At 35.9% G+C, this 21,094-nt stretch overlaps 1 protein-coding gene across 2 annotated transcripts in view; it reads right to left on the bottom strand.

The window, feature by feature from the left end:
- The window catches only part of METAP1 (methionyl aminopeptidase 1), a 67,933-nt gene that overhangs the window by 13,251 nt on the left and 33,588 nt on the right, over positions 1-21,094 (bottom strand). For both annotated transcript variants that reach the window (XM_072810746.1, XM_072810747.1), the window contains exons 2-8: positions 18,762-18,813; positions 11,875-11,987; positions 10,702-10,762; positions 5,867-5,958; positions 4,578-4,661; positions 1,982-2,120; positions 271-402 (exon numbers count right to left, since the gene is read on the bottom strand). In XM_072810746.1, coding sequence (XP_072666847.1) covers positions 271-402; positions 1,982-2,120; positions 4,578-4,661; positions 5,867-5,958; positions 10,702-10,762; positions 11,875-11,987; positions 18,762-18,813 — 673 coding nt within the window. The remainder of the gene's footprint in view (positions 1-270; positions 403-1,981; positions 2,121-4,577; positions 4,662-5,866; positions 5,959-10,701; positions 10,763-11,874; positions 11,988-18,761; positions 18,814-21,094) is intronic.

Here is a 21,094-nt window from a genome sequence, read left to right as displayed (position 1 = left end):
CAGAATTAAAAAATAGAAGAAAAACTGCACTCAAGAACTATACATTCCTATACATTTATCATGTTCCATATAAATATTATACATTCCTCCTCATTTATCAGCCAAAGAAAATGAAATTCCCAAATCACCCATAAATCAGTTAGTGCTAAAATCTGAAGCTAACTCAGGGAGGGTAGAGGCAAAACTGGCAGGGACAAGGAATGCAACAAGAGCCATCTGAGGCCCATCACAACAACAGCAGCTCTAGCGGGTGCCAGCACTGATGCTGACCTGCATCGATGGCTTGCATCAGGCACTCATACGTGGTCTGCACCAGTTTCCGTGCTCCCTCATCCACATCTCCAACAAAAAACGTCTCATTCAAGTCCCCATGATAACCATTGCGATAAAGAGTGATGTCCACTGCAAAACAACAAATATAAAGTACAAATATAAAGACCACATTTGTTTTTATTTCAAAATAGAAGTCACTTCTCCAACATGACAGCAGCAAGCAGCTTCGTGAGCAAGACAATTTCTGCATTCTTAAATTAGACACTAATGGATATACAGTTATCACCTGTAATGCAACTGAACTCACTGTGGAGAAAAGGGACATGGTCATGCAGCACAAGTTAGAAGGTGGGCTTTTCTAGGTATAGTAGTAATTAGATCGGGTGTGGCAGAAGAAATGTATTGAGGATACATTCATGCAAGATCAATAAGCCAAATTAATAGCATTAAACGGAGGACTGTGCTACATTTTGACATTAAACAGAAAATATTGCTTTCACTTTCCATCTTTGACGAGATTTTTTTTTCCTCCTAGCAAATCCGCAAATAGGAAAACTTACACTATTCTAAACTTACTTTTCAGAGACTCATTTGCCCTTCACTTAACTGTGAAAATTCATCCTTCCCACTGTCCTCATATTTTAGAGTACGACTACTGGTATATAACTATAAAACACTAAATGTACACATTAAATTAGTATTTTTAAACCATGAATTTTCAACCAACCTAAAGTATCACAATAGTGTGTTTGCCAGCATGACACATATATTCCTGAAAAACCTCACGCATTACACATGTAATCAAAATAAGAGTGTTTGTATAAAAAAACAGGGTTGGCCAGACCACTCAAAACCTATGGCACTTCATACAGAGATACCCTAACTAAAGAATAACAACCGGGATAAGAAGTGTCAGCTGTCTCCACTATCACTCCCAGCCAGCATCACAGCAGGGCACTCCCTGCAGCCTTTACCATATGGGCTCATGCTTCCCCATCTGACGGGGTATCTGATTCCTAGAGAGACCAAGTTATTAACCAATATTAAATATACCATCTAGGGACACCTTCTTTGTCGATATTTCTTTTAATCACAGAGAGAAATATCTTGGCATCTCCTTCCTCTGCACTTGCAGTCTCAAGGCAGGTTAATACAGTGGTCCTTACAGCCACTTTCAGGACCTCTAACACATCAAGGAAGGCACTTCTTATAGAATGTAGCTTTCTTCTTAGGGTCTTCATATATTGCTAAAAATTTCTCCTTATCTCTAAAAAGTCTGCCCTGATCTCTTCAAAATCATTAGTGCACTAAAAGGAAAAGAGGGGGTAAAATCTCACTTGAAATAACATTACTTCCACATTTCACTGACATCTTTCACCTTTTTAACAATCACATAAAATAACTGGCATTAAAGAAACTCATGTACTACCAAACCTATCATACTAAAAGTATCTTAAAAGCAGTTATCTTAAAAAAAAAAAAAAAAAAAAAAAAAAAAAAAAAAAAAAAAAAAAAAAGCAGTTATCTTAAAATCATAAAAAAAAAAGTTTCCATATCCATAGATTTAAGATTTCTTTTAAAATTTAAACACAAAAGACTAAGTTAAAAATAGGTAGCAAGTAAACAAAACACTAGTCATTGTCAGACTCCCAAAACCTTGTTGCTGCTTCACTGATGGGGACAGAAGTCACACTTACATATTTCTTACCATTAACAATATCACCTTCTTGCAAGGGCCGTCTGTCTGGAATCCCATGGCAGATAACTTCATTCACTGAAGTACAACAAGACTTTGGAAAATTATAATAATTCAGGGGAGAAGGATAACAATTTCTTGCAATACATGCCTATAATAAATTAAAATACAGAGAAAATAATTTAGAATGTACAAAAGAAAAAAATTAACCCATATGCAAACGAACCTGATTTTAAAATTTGAAAAATGTGAAAAAATTTGTTGTACCTATGCTAACGAACTTGATATTTTATACTTTAGAAATAGTAATAAATAGTATCTTAAACAATATACATCAGACTGTTTGCAAACCAGTTTACTGATAATTGTAAAAGAAAAGCAAATTCACATATTACAAATATTTATAAATATACACAAATATTATGATTCTAATTTAGAATTAACTACTTTTTGTTAAAAATACTTTAAAATAAAATAAAGTATTAACATGTACTTTTAATGTAATTATTTTATATAACAAGCCTGTATCCCTATGACCAAAAAAAAGGAATACCAACATAATTAAGAGATGATAAAGTACTTACAAATACATTTAATCATTATATTCATATAGAACAACAAAGGTACCTCTAAGAAAATGGTCTGGTTTTCCTTAATCAGTCTTATTTTACTTGGATTTTTTAATACAGTGAGTCATAGCATGTATGATATTTCTTTCCATACTGCTACACAGTCTTCAGACTAATAATCTTTAAACAGCTGCATATAATATGATTCATGAAATATATCATAATTTTACTGGCAATTCCACTATTACTAGAAATTTAAATTAAGTTTTCTCAATTACAAAAAAAATTACAACCAATAACTACATGCCTGTCACTTTTCCCTTATTTAATAATATACTTCTACACTTCCCATAGCCAGTATAAATAGTAGTTTAGAGCACAGCAAACCTTCTTGACTAAAAATGCCAACTCCATCACTTACAAGTTGTGTAACATTAGACAAGTTAATTAACCTCTGCCTCAGTTTCCTTTCCTATACAATGGAGGCAACAATGGTGTCTACCTCATGGAGTTGTTGCAGAAATTAAATGAGTTGGTAAAAGAAGCAGGTAAAAGAGCACCTGGGGGTGCCTAGTTGGTTAAGCATCTGCCTTTGGTCCTGGGATGGAGTCCCATAATTAGGCTCCCTGGTCAGTGGGGAGTCTGCTTCTCTCTATCCCTCTGCCCCTCCCTGCCACTCCTGCTCTCTAATAAATAAATAAAATCTTAAAACAAAAAGAACATCTTGGCTATAGCAAGCACGCAAAATGCTGTTAATGCATACTATATATTTTGTAACATATGGAACAATTCCCCCAAATCAGAATTTATACATTTTTTAAATAAAATATTTTACAAGTTGAGTGCCTGAGTGACTCAGTTGGTTAAATGTCTGACTCTTGATTTTGACTCAGATTGTGATCTCAGGCATGTGAGATCAAGTCCCACTGCTTGCACACTGGGGCATGGAGCCCACTTGGGATTCTCTCTCTCCTTCTCCCTCTGAACCCTCCTGACTTATGCACGCACAAACACATGGGTTCTCTCTCAGTAAGTAAGTAAATAAATAAATAAATAAATTTATGAGCCTTTTTATAGCTCAAGACAGACTGTCAAATTTCCTTTCAAAAAGGTCGTCCCAATTTAAAGTAGCATCACCATGTAAAAGAGTACCAGCTTCATCTCCTCCATAAGGTAGTGTAAATAAACATCTTTAAAATACTTAACTAACGGGATGCCTGGCTGGCTCAACGGTTGAGCGCCTGCCTTCAGCTCAGGGCGTGATGCCAGAGTCCAGGGATCGAGTCCCACACCAGGCTCCCTGCATGGAGCCTCCTTCTTCTGCCTGTGTCTCTGCCTCTCTGTGTGTCTCTCATGAATAAATAAATAAAATATTAAAAAAAAAACTTCACTAATTCAGTAGGTATTCATGATCTGCATTTGTTTATATTACCATAGGAGGTTTAATTAGTTTTCCATGTGATTTATTAACTAATTATTGCTCTTCTCTTGTGAACAATCTACTCATATAATGTGTGCATTCACTACTACTCACATACTAAGGTCTCTCCATGAGGGACAGGCAATCTTTATAAAAAAGATATCCCTATATCATATTTACTACAAACATTTATCTATTTACTTCTTTGTTCCTGTAGCTACGAAAGGTAACATTTTTATACTAATCTAGTTTCAGAAGTTGTATTCTTTTTTATTTCAGAATTTTTAATGTATGGAGTGGTATGATTTATTTACAGCACTATAATTAAAAAAAACAAAGCACTATAAATTTATAAAATTAATCATTTTATAAAAACTAAACTAAAACATAAAATGTAAGTTTCAGAAACAAGATATTTCAAGCTCACCTCAGACCATATATTACAGATACTTAAAAATGGGAATAAAGATTTGAATATTTTCTATATTTAACAAAATAAAAATCTGCTTTCAAATTAGCTATGTTAATTTGGACATTTTTTTGGACATTCAGAACTTAAGCTTACTTAATTTTTAGAAGCTAATAATGTGAAAAATATTTTCAAAAGGAAAGTTCTTACTAAGTGTACAGCATGATCTATTTCTTCAGTAGTTACACCAGGTTTAATCATGCCAGCAGCAATGTCCAAGACTTCTCTAGCAAGCTGTAAAAGAGAAATATTTAATACACTCAAGAAGAAATGAAATAGAAACAGAAATCTGTACACTTTGTACTATCTTAGATTTTGTAAGAGATTTGTAAAAATAAATCTCACCATGAATATGATAATCTCAAATTTTCATTTTAAAACCATTTGCATTTCTAATGTCCACCAATAAACAGATGTGTATATAAATATATAAATAAATTTGGGCTAACTAGCTTAATAAATAAGCATGAATGATTTCTATGCAAAAATGCATAGCCTACAGAACCTAAACAATAATCAATTGATGGAAGTTAAGTCTTCTCACATTTTTATACTTCCTAGGTAGAGGAAGTATTTTTATACTTCCTAGGTATAGTCTCCCATTATCTGCAAGGGTATGTTCCAAGATCCTCTGGATGCCTGAAACCAGACCGTACTAAACCGAACATACATTATGTTTTTCCTATACATATAAATCTATGATAAAATTTAATTTATAAATTTAAGGACAGTAAGAGACAAACAACAATAATAAAACAGAACAATTATAACAATATACTCTAATAAAAGTTATATGAATGTGATCTCTCTTTCTAAAAATGTCTTACTATACCATACTTACCCTTCTGGTGATGATGTGAGATGTAAAATGCCTCCGTGATGAGATAAGGTGAAGTGAAGAACACAGGCAATGTGATGTAGCATAAGGCTACTATTAACCTTCTGACAATACATCAGAAGGATAACCTGCTTCCAGACCATGGTTGACCACAGGTAACTAAAACCGTGGAAAGTGAAACCACAAACAAGGGTGGGCTACTGTATTTCACAACAGAAGCCTTACCTTAACTTTATAAACAGCCTTAAAGCTTGCCTATGTTATGATGATTTGTGAAAATAAAATGACAAAATATCATGAATACCTGGGTTTTTAAAAAATAGTAATATTAGTACAACAGGAAAAAAAATTGGCTGACCACTAAACAAGATTACCTGCCATATTATTTCTCAAAGAGGCTATCTCAATTATTGAAGTAGAAAACAAAAGTTGCATGAATTATATGCTAACAATCATTTAATGAAAAGTTAGTATGGCTAGCCATAGTCTTACAATGTAACATTTACTACCTTGATAAATCAACAAATCATTGACTTCATGTTTAATTACTTCATGTCCACTTAAACATGTTTTAAACCCATGGTGGAAAAATAACTCTTACCCTACATACAAGTCGCATCCCTTCTATATCTTCAGATGAGAGCAATTTAATTTGAGAAGTACCTTTAAGAGCCTGTTCAGATTCAGACATTCCTGAAAAAGAAAATCAGTAAGAAAAGCCAAAATGAATGAAAAGATGTAGTACTTATTAGCATAATTGTCTTCTTGATAACACAATAATCGTTTAGCCTTATTATTTCACACAATGGTATCTCATCATTTGGAGAGTCCAGGTCAGATACTTTTTAAAAATATTTCCAACATGAAAAGGAAATTGCTAAACGAACTGAAGAAAAGAATTCTAAAGCCAAACTCCCAAATCTATTAGAAATCAGTCAATATGGAGTACTTATTACATGACAGGCAGTATGCTGATAAGATCAATAAATGATTCACATTTAAAAAGTACCTACAATTTACAAATTGCTTTCATGATCATCAGCTAATGAAGCAATTATATACCAACCAGTGATGAATCAATTATACTCCATGATTTTTTTTAAACAAGAACCTAAGTCAGTGTTTTACAAATTGTAGTCTATGACCCATTAGTGGACCATGACTAATTTTTTTTTTAAGTAAATGAATGGAAGAGAAAATCTTAGACTAAATCATATAGAGTAGGAATGAGTGCTATTGTGGAATGTTTGTTAATTTACATACACACACAGATCATGTTATAAAATCCATTTCTCAGGGAGCCCTGGTGGCTCAGTCAGCTAAGTGCCTTCTGCTCAGGTCATGATCCCAGAGTCCTGGGATCCAGCCCTGCATCAGGCTCCCTGTTCAGCAGGTAGCCTGCTTCTCCCTTTCCCTCTGCTGTTCCCCCCACCCATGCTCCCTGATTCTCTCTTTCTCTCCCTCTGTCAAATGAATAAATAAAATCTTCAAAGAAAAAATTTTTTTAAATAAAAATTTTAAAAATGCATTTCTCATTGTAGGTCACAGTCAAAAAAGTTTGAAAAATACCACCCAATCTTCACTAATAAAATTAGCTTAATTCAAGTTATTTATACACTTTAAAAGTGTTACAGCCAGTATAATAATTTCAAAATTGACAAAAACAATATAACAAACCATGAACTAATCTTTTTTATAAATGATATAAAAACCCAAATAAAGTATTATCAAACAGAATCCAAAAATCATAAAATACAGCATGACTTAAACGAGATTCCTATTAGAAGCACAAGGATAGTTCTATATTAACACATCTATTCATATAATTCATCAGAGCCACAGATTAAGAGAGGAAAAATAAATGATCATCTAGAAAGAGAATTCTGATAACATGACCAGTTATCACCTTAACATGACAAATACAAATCTCAAGTTATGAACCATCATCATGGAATGTCCACTTGTCAGCAGTATTAGTATTAGCAGTATTAACAATGTTCTGACAGTACTAACAAATGTCATTAAACAAGAGAAAGAATAAGATGTATAAAATTAGAAAGAAAAGAACTAAATCTTCATCATTTTTAGAAATAATTATGTGTCCCTAAAACAAGGGAATACCTGGTAAATAACTAGAAATACGAGTGCAGCAAGCTGGCAGATATATCAGATAAACGTATCAAAGTCAATTAACTTCCTCATCTACAAACCATTGCTAGAAAATACAAAACGTACTATTCACAAGAGTAACTAAAAGAGATAAAAGTCTCCGGGAATAAATGTAACAACAACAACAAAAAACCTAATGAAGAAAAACTGAAAACCCCACTAAAAGACATAGAAGGAGACAAAATAGAAAAACAATATTCTTGGGTAGGAATACTCAAAATTGTAAAGGTGTGAATTCTTCCAATATTAGTCTATAAATTTAATGTTATCCTAATAAAAAATGGTAACAGGATATTCTGGGGAACCAGACAAACTGATTCTAAATTTCACATGGAAAAAATAATTTAATTAATTTAATTAAATTTCACACGGAAAAACAAACCTACAATACCAAAAAAATTCTGAAAAAGAGAAAAGGTGGAGGCAAAAAGGTTTACCAACTATTAAAACATTATATAGCAATAATAATTAAGAGCTTGGCAATAGGGGGCACCCAGGTGGCTCAGTAGGTGAAGCGTCTGCCTTCAGCTCAGGTCATGATCCCAGGGTCCTGGGATTCAGCCCCTCATCAGGCTCCCTCCTCTGTGGGGAAAGTGCTTCTCCCCTCTCCCTCCACCCTTATTTTTGCTTTCTCTTGCTATCTCTCTCAAATAAATAAAATCTAAAAAAAAAAAAAAAAAATAGAGTTTGGCAATGGCACATGATTAGACAGATGCGTTAAAGAAATAGCGTAGAGGGATCCCTGGGTGGCGCAGCGGTTTGGCGCCTGCCTTCGGCCCAGGGCGCGATCCTGGAGACCCGGGATCGAATCCCTCATCGGGCTCCCGGTGCATGGAGCCTGCTTCTCCCTCTGCCTGTGTCTCTGCCTCTCTCTCTCTCTGTGTGACTATCATGAATAAATAAATAAAATCTTTAAAAAAAAAAAAAAAAAGAAATAGCGTAGAAACCAAAAACAGACCCAGATGTGTGATAATTTACTATTAAGACACAGATTGCATTTTAAATCAGTTAAAAGACAGCTGATATGTTTAAACGTTAGTCATATGATAACTAGATTATTTTTCTGAGAGAAAAATTAAGTTGCACCCCTATTTAACTCCTCATAGTAATTGTTAGAGGGATCAAAAATCTTATCATACATAAAAAGTGAAACCATGAAAATAGTGGAAGAAAAGAGGAGAAATATTTCTACAGTTTCTGAACCAAAAAGGTCTGTCTAGGTCATAAAGCCAGACACCCTTAAAAGAAAACACTTCTAAGTTTTATTACAGAAAAATGTTGAAAGTTTGTCATACATATAATGCTACAAAAGATAAAATGTAAACGTTCTTTTGGGAAAAAACATTTATAACTCATACATAAAAGGACTATTTTTCCTAATATACAAAGAGTACTTATAAGTCAGTACAGAAAAAACTACTAATCTAACCGGGGGAGGAAAGGCTAAAGATATGAACAGATCAAGAGAAAGAAAAATACGAATGACCTTTTAACATATAAAAAGATGCCCAACCTTAAAATTTAAAAATATAAATTATAATAACAATTACCACAAATCATAAAACTTGGCAATATTCTATACTGAGGAAAATATATGAAAAGAAATCCCCATATATTTTTAAAGAGAGTAACAAATGGCAAAATGGTGAAATTTGTAGTCTCTCTCAAAATAAAAAATGCATGCATCCTTTGATCCACCTATTTACATTAGGCAATTCACCAACAGAAATACTCTCACATGTTCACAAAGATGTAATGGTTACTGCAGCCAAATTGTGAGAAGCAAAAACCTAGAAATAAACTAGCCATACATTAGTAGAGGCCTGGTTTGATGAACTATGATGCATCTCCAAAATGGAATACACATTGGTCACTGAAAAGAAAGAAGTGGATTTATTTGTGTTTATATAGAATGTTTATAAGAAATATTAAGAGGATATAACAAGGTGAAAAGGTGTATATAGCGTGTTTCTTTAGTGTGTAACCGGGGGTGGGCAGACATAAAATATCTCTGGAAAGTGGTGTAAGAAACCGTTAAGAGACATTACCTCTGGAGAGTAGGACTTATTTTTCACTGTATAACATTTTATCCTATAGAATTTACCTTATCTATGAATTTTTTAAATACAAATTAAAACTATATGCAAGAATATTAAGTATAGAGCAATGAAATATACATCCTTAACAGTATGCTATTATTCAGACTGTCCTGTCCTTCAATTCCTCTGGAAGTGGGGAGCTTAACTCAATTTTAAAATTATGTTCATGGGGCATTTGGATGGCTCAGTTAAGCAGCCAACTCTTGATTTCAGCTCAGGTCATGACCTCAGGTTCTTGAGATTGAGCCCCGAGATGGGCTCCATGCTCAGCCAGGGAGTCTGCTTGTAGATTCTCTTTCCTCTCCCTCCTCCCCTCCCACTGTGGAGCACACTCCCTCTCTTTTTCTATCTCTAAAATAAATAAATAAATCTTTAAAAAAATAAAATTATATTCATAAGAAGTTAATACATCTCCCCACTTCTTAGAGAATAAAGCAAACATAGCTTAGTATATAAAACCACATAAAAATGCTAATTCTCAACATATCAGACATGTAAAATCAGTCATCTCACATAGTCCAACTTAAGCTATATACACAGGCCCTAAGGTCAGACTGCTCCACTAATTTGTGCTGCAAATTACCTACTGTCTCTGGGTATCTCAGACACCCATCCATCTATAAAATGGAAAAGACCATGGAACCCAACTCAGGAGTGGTCAAAGTATTAAATGGAGAAAGGAACACATGTAAGAAACCTAGCACAGTGCCTGACACATGGTCATGAAAAAATACGGATCAGTTACAGAATCATAATCATCCTTACTACTATTTCTATTACTGCTATAGCCCAGCCTTTGTAGTCAGGCATTCAATCAAGGCCTCCACAATCTGTTTTTTATCTAAATAAATACTACATAATTAAGGTAGGAGGATATGTTAAAATCAAAACAATTTTTTAATCTAGAATTTGATATAACAACACAAAATACATTATGTTGAATGTAGCCTTTAGCAGCTGCATAAACAATGTTTTCAGAATTGGGTAGATTTCTAAAAGGAGAAAAGAATCTTTAATTCTTGCAAATGTTCTAGTGTGTCTCAGAAAAACATGCTTACATTTACTGGAAATCCAGCACTGAAAAATTTCTACAGAAAAAGCACTCCTTTCCTTTGCATTAGTCACCAAACCCACAAACTGAAAAATGAAGAATCAGCACAGAATTTACCTAAAGGGTGATCAGCATAATCTGGTCTTTGAATATAACTTGGCACTGGCCTTGTTGGCATCTAAAAACATCAAAGAGGTTAGTTAAAACCAAATCTGAAAGTAACTTTCATTATTAAGATTTTTACTAACAAAGAAAAAAAGTAGGGGAAAACACACTGAACATAAAAGTTCCTATCATATAAATGGAAAACAAGATTTAAGTGACATCTTAAATATCCTATCTATTTCATGAAGACCAAACTTTACTTTCCTAGTGGTTAATGCCACTCCCTTAGGATATTTAAGGAAGAAAGGAGAGTGGATTTAAGATGATACACACAAACAAGGTGCCCATGTTGCTCCAAACAAACCGGCAAACCAAAAACAAAAATAAAATAATGTCTTGTAAATATACATCAATATGCACCTGGCCATTATCTCTGGAGGTAGAATTAAAGAGACTTTCTCATGTATTCTAGATTTTTCCAAATTTTAAAAATTAAATATATATTCCTTTTGTAAAAAGAAAAACATCAGTAAACAGTTTTGAAATATTTAAGGATTGCAAACAGATTTCAACTTCAGTCAATTCCTATTCTTGAAGTCTACCTACCAAGAACATAGGAAGGGCTGGAAGTGGCAGAAAAGCCATATCTAAATTAAGAAGGAAATATATTCTGCTATAAGAAAAAAAAAAAAAAAAAGGAAAATAGTGATATACACTATCACTGTGTTGGCCAGAAAATATCTACCTCCTTCTTTTTTAAGATTAAAGAGTTTTTCATTCTTTCACTAAAAATTTTTTCTGCTTTGCCCATGACTGTCAATTACCCTAATTTCCAAATAATATATCATAAAAGCTAGAGAGCTAGAATGCAAATTTAATATTGATTATATAACTTATAATTGGAATACAAAATACATGCATCATTTTTAGGAAACTGGAAATTGTGCAAATTGATTTAAAAGAATGTAAAATTTTGGGCACCTGGGGTGGCTCAGTCAGTTAAAAGTCTGACTTCTGCTCAGTTCACAATCTGAGGGTCCTGGGATTGAGCCCATTATTAGGCAACCTGCTCAGTGGGGAGCCTGCTTCTTCCTCTCCCTCTGTCTCTTCCCCTGCTTATCCTCTCTCAAATAATAAATAAAATCTTTTAAAAAATGTAAACATTTTATTACCTTATTTACTCACCAGTGGATAATGTGGTCTGAGTTTACCAGTGTATCGATAGCCTGCCCATGGATCAGTGTTAATATCACCTTCTACAGTCCAGGAAGACACTTCTCGCTTGGCCTTTTCATCTTCTGGGAGGTGGACAAGACAAGAAAAGAAGAGAAAGAATACTTCAATTGTCAAGCTACTGAGCACCAGAATACTTTATCACCTGTTTGGAAACCAAGCCACAGAGCCCAGGCATAAAAATCTAGCAAACTTCCACCCCAACCTAAATCACCAAAGCTGCTGCTTTCTTGCTATGTTCACCAACCCTATGATTTCCCAAAGATCCAAGTGTCTTGGGAGCTTTTAAAAGGCCGGAGCTAAACATATTCTAAGATTTTATACAGTATCAAATAAGAATAGCTGGGATGTGTGGGTGGCTCAGTGGTTGAGCATCTGCCTTTGATTCAGATAGTGATCCCAGGGTCCTGGGATAGAGTCCCACATCAGGCTCCCCACAGGGAGCCTGCTTCTCCCTCCCCGTATGTCTCTGCCTCTCTCATGGAGAAAGAGGAAAAAAAAAAAAGAAAGAAAAAGAAGAGAGAGAAGAGAGAGAAGAGAAGAGAAGAGAAGAGAAGAGAAGAGAAGAGAAGAGAAGAGAAGAGAAGAGAAGAAGGAAGGAATAGGAATAGATCACAGAACTCCTTTTCCAAGAAAATGCTAAATGTATTCTCTCTACAATGTCAATTTATAGAAGGCCCAGTTTTTGAAATATAAAATCTAAGCCTAGGCAAAACTTCCCAACTGAGAGCAGATGTTATAAATGGATTCTGTGCTCTTACTAAAAGAACAGATTCTAAATAATTCCACAGCAAATTTAAAATAAAAAACAAAATTTCCCACTTAGCTGACAAATAGCTTTCAGACAAATATTTCAAAATGCTTTGAAAATTTTATAGTCAGGATCCCTGGGTGGCTCAGCAGTTTAGTGCCTGCCTTAGGCCCAGGGCATGATCCTAGAGTCCCGGGATCGAGTCCCACATCAGGCTCCTGGCATGCAGCCTGCTTCTCCCTCTGCCTGTGTCTCTGCCCCCCACCCCCCCGTTGTGTATCTTTCATGAAAAAATAAGTAAAATATTTTTAAAAAAAGAAAAAAAAATTTATAGTTATCATATGTCTTTTTCAGGAAAGGAATAATAAAAAAGTAGGAAACTCAAAGATAAGAGGAGGGAACCATCAATAGAAAATTACTGAAAACTCAATAGAAAATTAAAAATCACACGCACTCACTCACTCACTCATTCCTACCAGGTTAGTTATTAATACATAATGTTGTACTCACAGAAATACAACTAAGAATTCTTTGCACATGGAACACATCCTCAATGATGTCTGATGTCAGCACTCTGACTGCATCTCATATCCACAAAGTAAAACAGAAGTAACCTAAGACTTTTTTTACACAGCAGGAAATCAAATCTCTGCTACATCAAATCAACCTATACACCTCCCAATGCATACTGATCTCCTGTTTACTGTTAAGCTATCATAGCTTTTAAAAGTCAGACTTCACATAATTTCTGAAGTGTATAAGAAAATTAACACTCCCCCCCCTTAAGGCATCCCTGGGTGGCTCAGCGGTTTGGCGCCTGCCTTCGGCCCAGGGTGTGATCCTGGAGTCCCAGGATCGAGTCCCACATCAGTATCCTTGCATGGAGCCTGCTTCTCCCTCTGCCTGTGTCTCTGTCTGTGTGTGTGTGTGTGTCTCTCATGAATAAATAAATAAAATCTTAAAAAAAAAAAAAAACCCTTTAAACAACCTAACCTAAACATACAAAAGGGGGAGAAGAGAGAGACTCATATAATGCTAAGATAGAGAGGATCGGTGAAGTGGGTGAAGGAGATCCAAAGGTATAAACTCCCAGTCATAAGAGAAGTCAGTCCTAGGGATGTCAAGTGTCGCATGGTGACTAAAGTTAACAACAAAAAAAGACAATCTACACTAACGGACTCATCTTGCAGAAGAGGAAAACAGGCAACATGGCTCAAATGAGCAGAGATATACAGGAATGCTGTTTCCCAGTCCAGTATCCTCTCCGCAGAGCCCATCATCAACCTGAGATTGAAAGGAAGTTGAGGTACAAGTGACAAGAATGAAAATATACAGCCAGTCCATGCACATTACTTTGGAAGAGAATACAATTATAATATTACATATGAAGTAGAGAAATAGTAAAGAATAAGACTAAAAAATAAGAGTAAGAATAGCAAAGGAGGGACGCCTGGGTGGCTCAGCAGTTTAGTGCCTGCCTTTGGCCCAGGGCATGATCCTGGAGTCCCGGGATCGAGTCCTGCATCAGGCTCCCCGTGTGGAGCCTGCTTCTCCCTCTGCCTGTGTCTCTGCCTCTCGCTCTCTGTGTCTCTCATGAATAAATGGATAAAATCTTAAAAAAAAAAAAAGCAAATAAAAAGAAAAGTTCTGTCATCCTCCTGATTTTTAGATCCTCCTCCCCTCTGGAGTTCAAGAAAACCAACATGAACACGAATGTCAATAGGAAAAACATCTCGCATCCCAGGACAAAAATGAACTCCATCCATCACACCTTGCCTTGGGTCAAGGATTACAGAAAACAGTTCCAAATGCAGGCCAACTGATGCCTGCTTCAATTATCACTGTATCAAGTGCTTTGTGTGAAACATGAACGTCAAGAATAATTTTCATCTGAAACATAGAACAGAACAGCCATCAAGATGTAGGCTTCTGGGTCTGATGCACTCCTGGGGACTTGGGGAGGGAGAAGAAAAGATGTACAATCTTTCAAAGCTTCCCGCTGATCTGCATTTGGGCCCTTCCACTACCTATTTTCAAAAGAGAATTAAAAGCAGACCTCCAACAAATAACTAATTCAAAGATCTCTAAACAAGTTAAGACTCAATTATGGTGGGATGCCTGGTTGCTAGGCGGTTAAGCGTCTGCCTTCGGCTCAGGGCATGAACTTGGAGTCCCAGGATCAAGTCCCACATCGGGCTCCCTGCACAGAGTCTGCTTCTCCCTTTGCCTGTGTCTCTGCCTCTCTCTGTGAGTGTCTCTCTGTGCGTGCCTCTCATTTTATCTTTAAATAAAATCTTAAGAAAAAAAGACTCAATTATGGCAATTTCTTTTCTAATCTCCATGTATAATTTACTTAGGGAAATTTACACTTTAAAAGTAAGTTAGTTGACATGTTAGCATCAATTTGATCCAGACCTAAATGCTAGACCCGTTAACAGATACTTAGTAAGCATGAACTGTACTGGGGGGTCAGTTACAAAGTCACATACCAACTGGTCTTTATCAAAACAGAACAGTGTAAATAAACATCTGTAGCTGTCTTTCAAACATTACAATGCAAAAGGGTCAGCCAGGTACACTGTGGGTACTGTGGGATATACACAAGATGTGGCCCAAGGCATAGCACACCCAGGCTTCCTTCTTGAACAAAGTCCTATTCCAAAGAAGGTGCCTTCTCCTACTCAGCTGACACAGAAGAACTGCACATGTCTAAGCTTTGTCTGGGACAGGATTTTCTGATCACAACCCTGACTCAGTTCTTCCAGAGATGATTATTAAACAATTGTTGAGCACTTACTAGGCATCGTACATAGGCTAAGAACTTTATGTGGATTGATTTATTTAATCCTTACAACAAACCTAGAATTTTAGCATTCTGGAGATAAGGCTTCACATAATTCATGCTTACAAAGCTTGGTGGAACCAGTTCTAAATGATTACATAACACCTTCTCTCTGCAATCCCAAAACCAAGCATATTAGGTGAGGAGGTGTAGACAAGTAGAATAAAAAAATTTATGTAGTTTTGGGCTGGGACACCTGGGTGGCTCAGCAGTTGGGCGCCTGCCTTTGGCTCAGGTTGTGATCCCGGGATCCAGGATCAAGTCCCACCTTGGGCTCCCTGCAAGGAGCCTGTTTCTCCCTCTGCCTATGGCTCTGCATCTCTCTCTCATTCTGTGTCTCTCATGAATAAATAAATAAATCTTTAAATAAAAAAATAGATAAATAAAGTTTTGGGTTTTTTTAAAAATAGAGTTTTCATATCATGCTTTTGGCTATTCAAAGATATTTATAAAGTCCTTTTACTGACACACACTGAATGTGTCAGTGATAATCTAAAAAAAGTGACAATCTAAAACATACTATATTATTAATAACAACTTTCACAGGTCAGACTAAAAGCTAATGCTACTGGGACACCTGGGTGGCTCAGTGGTTGAACGTCAGCCTTTAGCTCAGGGTGTGATCCCTGGGTCTTGGGATCGAGTCCCACATCAGGCTCCCCCCGGGGAGCCTGCTTCTCCCTCTGCCTATGTCTCTGCACCTCTCTCTCTGTGTCTCTCATGAATAAATAAATCTTTAAAAAAATAAAAGCCAATGCTACTGTGTGCGTTCTAACAGAAGATACATGTTGGAAGTATACATCAAGCGAGTACCAACACTATGTGCAAAGGCTTTGCAATCTAAGCAGTCTTCTTCACCAGGATACAGGAAAAGTAAATTCTGCCCTTGAGTCATTTCTTTAACTCACAGTTGAAATTTTCCTAAGGCCTGATTAGCTTCTGCAATCAAAACAACTCCAGGTCCAGATGGCTTCACTAGTAAATTCCACCAAATATTTACAGAAAAAAGAATACCAATTGTACACAATCTCTTCTAGAAAAGAAAAGAGGAGGAAACATCTTCCATATTATAAGTCCAGGATTACTCTCATGCCAAAACTAGGCAAAAATATTAAAAGCAAATGACAGACCAATATCCTGCACCAATATAAATATAAATCAGGCATCCTTAATTAGAGATCAGTATGCATTACAGTGAAAAAAGAAAAGGAAAGAAAAGAAAAAAACTGGGTATATCATCTTCATGAAATGAACTTCATGTTGCATGTTATCTCGCTACTGTTTCTTGGAATAAGATGTGATCTTCTAATATGCCCTTGGTTCCTTGCCAGCCCAACATTCTTTTCCCTTGATCCCTTTCCAGATACTAGTCTTACCCTGGATACCAACCTTCTCCACACCATTCCCTCCTCTAAGTCTCTCATCTATAATGGTATAATCAGGGTCTACTTAACAGGGTGTAAAAGATATGAGGCAGGCCAGCTGATGGCTGTCTCTACCCAATACAGCCCAAAGGGATCAAGAACAATACTCACTCACTAAGAAAATCATCCCAAAGATTCAAAAGGGCACTATCTAAAAGATGGCACCACAGTAAAATGCAATGAGTAAAATGCAAAGTTTCAGTTGAAGACAGTAATAATTATGTTCTTTTTACTTAGGGGGCATTAGCTGTTTAATTCTCTTGGAGTGTAGGTCATAATGGCTCTTAATTTCCCATAAGAAACCAGTATTAAAGAAACACACACTCAGGGTCATACTGTATGTATGTTGGTTAAGCATCTGCCTTCAGCTCAGGTCATGATCCTGAGGTCCTGGGACTAAGCCATGAATCAGGGTCCCTGCTGAGTAGGGGAATCTGCTGCCCCCTCCACCCCTCTCCCTGCTCATGCTTGTTCTGTCTCTCAAAAATAAATAAAATCTTAAACACACACACACACACACAAACACACACATTTCAATAAGTTAGCAAATGCTTGGGGTAGATATCCATTCTAAGCTGTTTTACTAACATACTATTTCATCTCAACCCTTCACTTCCCTATGCTTTAACAGCCTGGATATAAAATGTTAATAACTGGCTCAAACAACTCTAAAAATATCTAACACATTAGAAATGCAGGACTTAATGTGTGACGGAATAAATAGCATTATTGAAACCAACTTCTACACTTTGATCTGAAGTAACAAATCCTGCTATTTATGCTTTGTTAAATTCTCATTTATTCATGATCCTCCTTCCTCATCTCTAACCACATTTCCTTCCACAATAACCTAGCATTTCCATTCAATGTACACTTCACCTCATAGAGCCACAGAAAATGTCTTTTTACACTTTCATTTCCCTTTCCTTCAAATGGTAAATTGACCTCGATGAGATTTTATGATAGATATATATAATCTACCTATGTTTATTAAACCAGCAAATTCCTAAAAAATACACAACTAGATGTATAAAAAATTACCAAGATCAGTAGGTTGAAACAGAAACTTTATACCAAGAACCATGTGCTGCCTGCCAAGCTTTCATTCATCAGGATGGCTATGTTGTAAGACTAGAAAGTCATGGTCAGTTTTCAGGTAACTGTGAGGACTTGTCTTAAGCCCTTAAGGCAGCCCACTAATGACATGAATTTACAGAATGATTAAGTAGCTAAAGCAGAATAGGTCATGTGAATTGGTGATAGATCTATGTGGCTGATAGCAATAGCTAAGAAGTAGCTAATAGTTTCACTCTGTGGTTACTTTCTGTCTCAGAAAGTAACTTCAAAAAGAAAAATTGAACCTATGGCTGCAAATAATAATATTAAAACAAAAAACAAAGTAATAAAATTTTGAAAAGTAAACAAAACCAAAGAAATCTGGCTAAATTTAGAAGACAGACAGCTCATGTGCCCCTGCCTACAACACACAAACCCTTTCCGAAGGAAAGCAAGTGCCGAAAAATGAGGACATTCTCAGGTACTTTTCAAGAAAGATTCATCTATCCTAACAACCATCTCATGTTTTCACATTACATACAAGATTAACAAAGAGATCACTCAGCCACATTTTATTTACACAATTACATTTTACACAATTACATACCACAAAGAATAAAAAGTTTTAAAATACATGCTAATTCTAGCTCTTGGGATTATACTTTCAGAAACCCAAATACATATTTTCAGAACTGGAAGATTTCTAGTTCTCTGCATAAAAGCCAAATCTAAGACAAATAGTACAGAGATGTGTGATTTTACTTACTTGCTTTCTTATGTAGTAACTTGTGAGTTGCCCAACTTCCTTTAAAACATTCCTAAAAGAGTAAACAAGAAAATCAGCGTCAGGTCTCCCTTAATCAGAGACATTTAAGGAATACTGGACATAAGAAATAAATGTTGGAATCTCTGTGCATTCAATATTTGGGCAAGCTTAAGAAATGGTGAAATCTATTTAAAAACTGAGATACTTCAGACAAGTAAAAAACATTAGCCTATATTATAAAGAGTAGTCACATAGTTATATTTCAATTTTATGCCACCAAATTATTTTCAAAATTATTAGGAAAATGAACTCAAGTAATAAATTGAATTCAAATAATGAACTCAAGTAATAAATCAGAAAAATGAATTCAACCAAAGATCTTGTTTATGCTTTCATTCTTATAGTATTTCTGTCAAAGAATTTAAAATTATTCAAACAAATCATTACAACTACTAAGAAAATTCACAAAGTCCTACAAATGTTTTGACTTTGCAAATATAAAAGAGTAACTAACAAATAAGAAAAAAAGCTAAAAACATAACTGAAAGCACCCCTAGAACTATGCAGTGATCAAACCACATGACACGAGTGATGCTACAGCTTCTCCTCTCCCTCACAGTTTGTCTAAGGGCTCTGAGGAGCTAGTTTCTCCTTTCAGGGCCAGAATCTCCTACTTCCCTTTTCCTCTCCTTATATCTTTCAAAGCCTGCCAACTGCTAAGTTAAGAAAACGCAGGTCATACCTATTGCCTCCTACTGCAACGTTAAGCCTCAGACTTCAAATGTGTAAAAAGAGGGATCCCTGGGTGGCGCAGCGGTTTGGGGCCTGCCTTAGGCCCAGGGTGCGATCCTGGAGACCCGGGATCGAATCCCACATTGGGCTCCCGGTGCATGGAGCCTGCTTCTCCCTCTGCCTGTGTCTCTGTGCCTCTCTCGCCCTCTGTGTGACTATCATAAATAAATAAAAATTTAAAAAAAAATGTGTAAAAAGATATCTGCAACATTTGAGACTTTTTTCAAAGTTGGTAAAAAGACCAGTTCTTCGCCACCCTGGAGTTCTAGGAAACCAGTTTATTTTTTTTATTTTTATTTTTTTTTATTTTTGGAAACCAGTTTAAAAAAAAAAAAATATCTATCATTCTGTCAGAAGAGGTATTGTGATTAATTGGAAAGTCCCAAGAACTGAAACGGGAATATGTTATTTCTTCAGTACTACCTACACCTATTCAGCATAAGAAAACAAAGGTAAAATCAGTGTTAAACAGTAATTTGAAGACAACCATAATGAATAACTAAGTTATCATTTACTGAATATGTGCACTATATGCCCACATTTCCTTTCATCCTCACAAAAACCTTGCAGGACAGATGGCATTATTCCCATTTTACACATGACAAAACTGAAGCACAAATAGCTAAATAATTTTCTGTCACATAACAGAATCACACTTGGCAGAACAAGAACTCAAACTCAGGCTTACCTGACTAAAGGTCATGCTTTCCCACTGCTTTAGTGTGTGGATGGGTAGGTGTGTGGGGGTGTGTGGAGAGTTTGTACTCAATTCCCAAAACATCAATTTAGCATCAAACTCAGAACTAGAAAACATGTATTCAATTAAGCTCTACCATCACAAAGTCTAAAATTTTATCTTTAAGGGGTCCCAGGAGGCTCAGTCAGTTGAGCATCCGACTCTTGATTTTGGCTCAGGTCATGATCTCAGGGTCATGGGATTGAGCCCCGAGATGGACTCCACACTGGGCGTGGAGCCTGCTTAATATTTTCTCTCTCCCTCTACCCCCACTTCTGCTCACTCTCCCTCTCTCTCAAAATAAACAAATCTGAAAAAATAAAATAAAATTTTATTTTTAAATCTAGGAAGCAATGATAACTACTAACCATTTTCATGGGTCCTCAACTGCCCTATCAAGTGGGGCAGATATCTAGGTGACGATAATATAGCAGATTAGATGAGATCATGTAAATAACATATGGGAAAGTAGATAACCAAGTGTCTAGTACCTAGCAAGTATCAAAATATGGGAATCCCTGACATCCCAGTGCTTATGGCTATGCCTGGCATTGAACAGGTTTTCTCAGTATATGATAAGAGAATGAACAAAAATTAATGTGATCATATACACAAAGCCTTCTTCCTGTTGTCGATGGAAATGTTCTCATCACCTTCCAGGACCAAGCTGCCTACTCCACAGCCATTCTCCCCTCCCTCTCACACCAACAGAATCCTCCTATAGCACAGTTGTAATGGATCCTGCAAAAAAACATTCCCAGCCTCGATGATACAAATGGCCTCATGACTTAACCTGGCCAAAATC

This window comes from Canis lupus, chromosome 33 (genome assembly GCF_048164855.1).
Source record: "Canis lupus baileyi chromosome 33, mCanLup2.hap1, whole genome shotgun sequence".
Classification (NCBI taxonomy): domain Eukaryota; kingdom Metazoa; phylum Chordata; class Mammalia; order Carnivora; family Canidae; genus Canis; species Canis lupus.
Note: the sequence above shows the minus strand (reverse complement) of the source record. Positions and strands in the feature narration are given on the sequence as shown.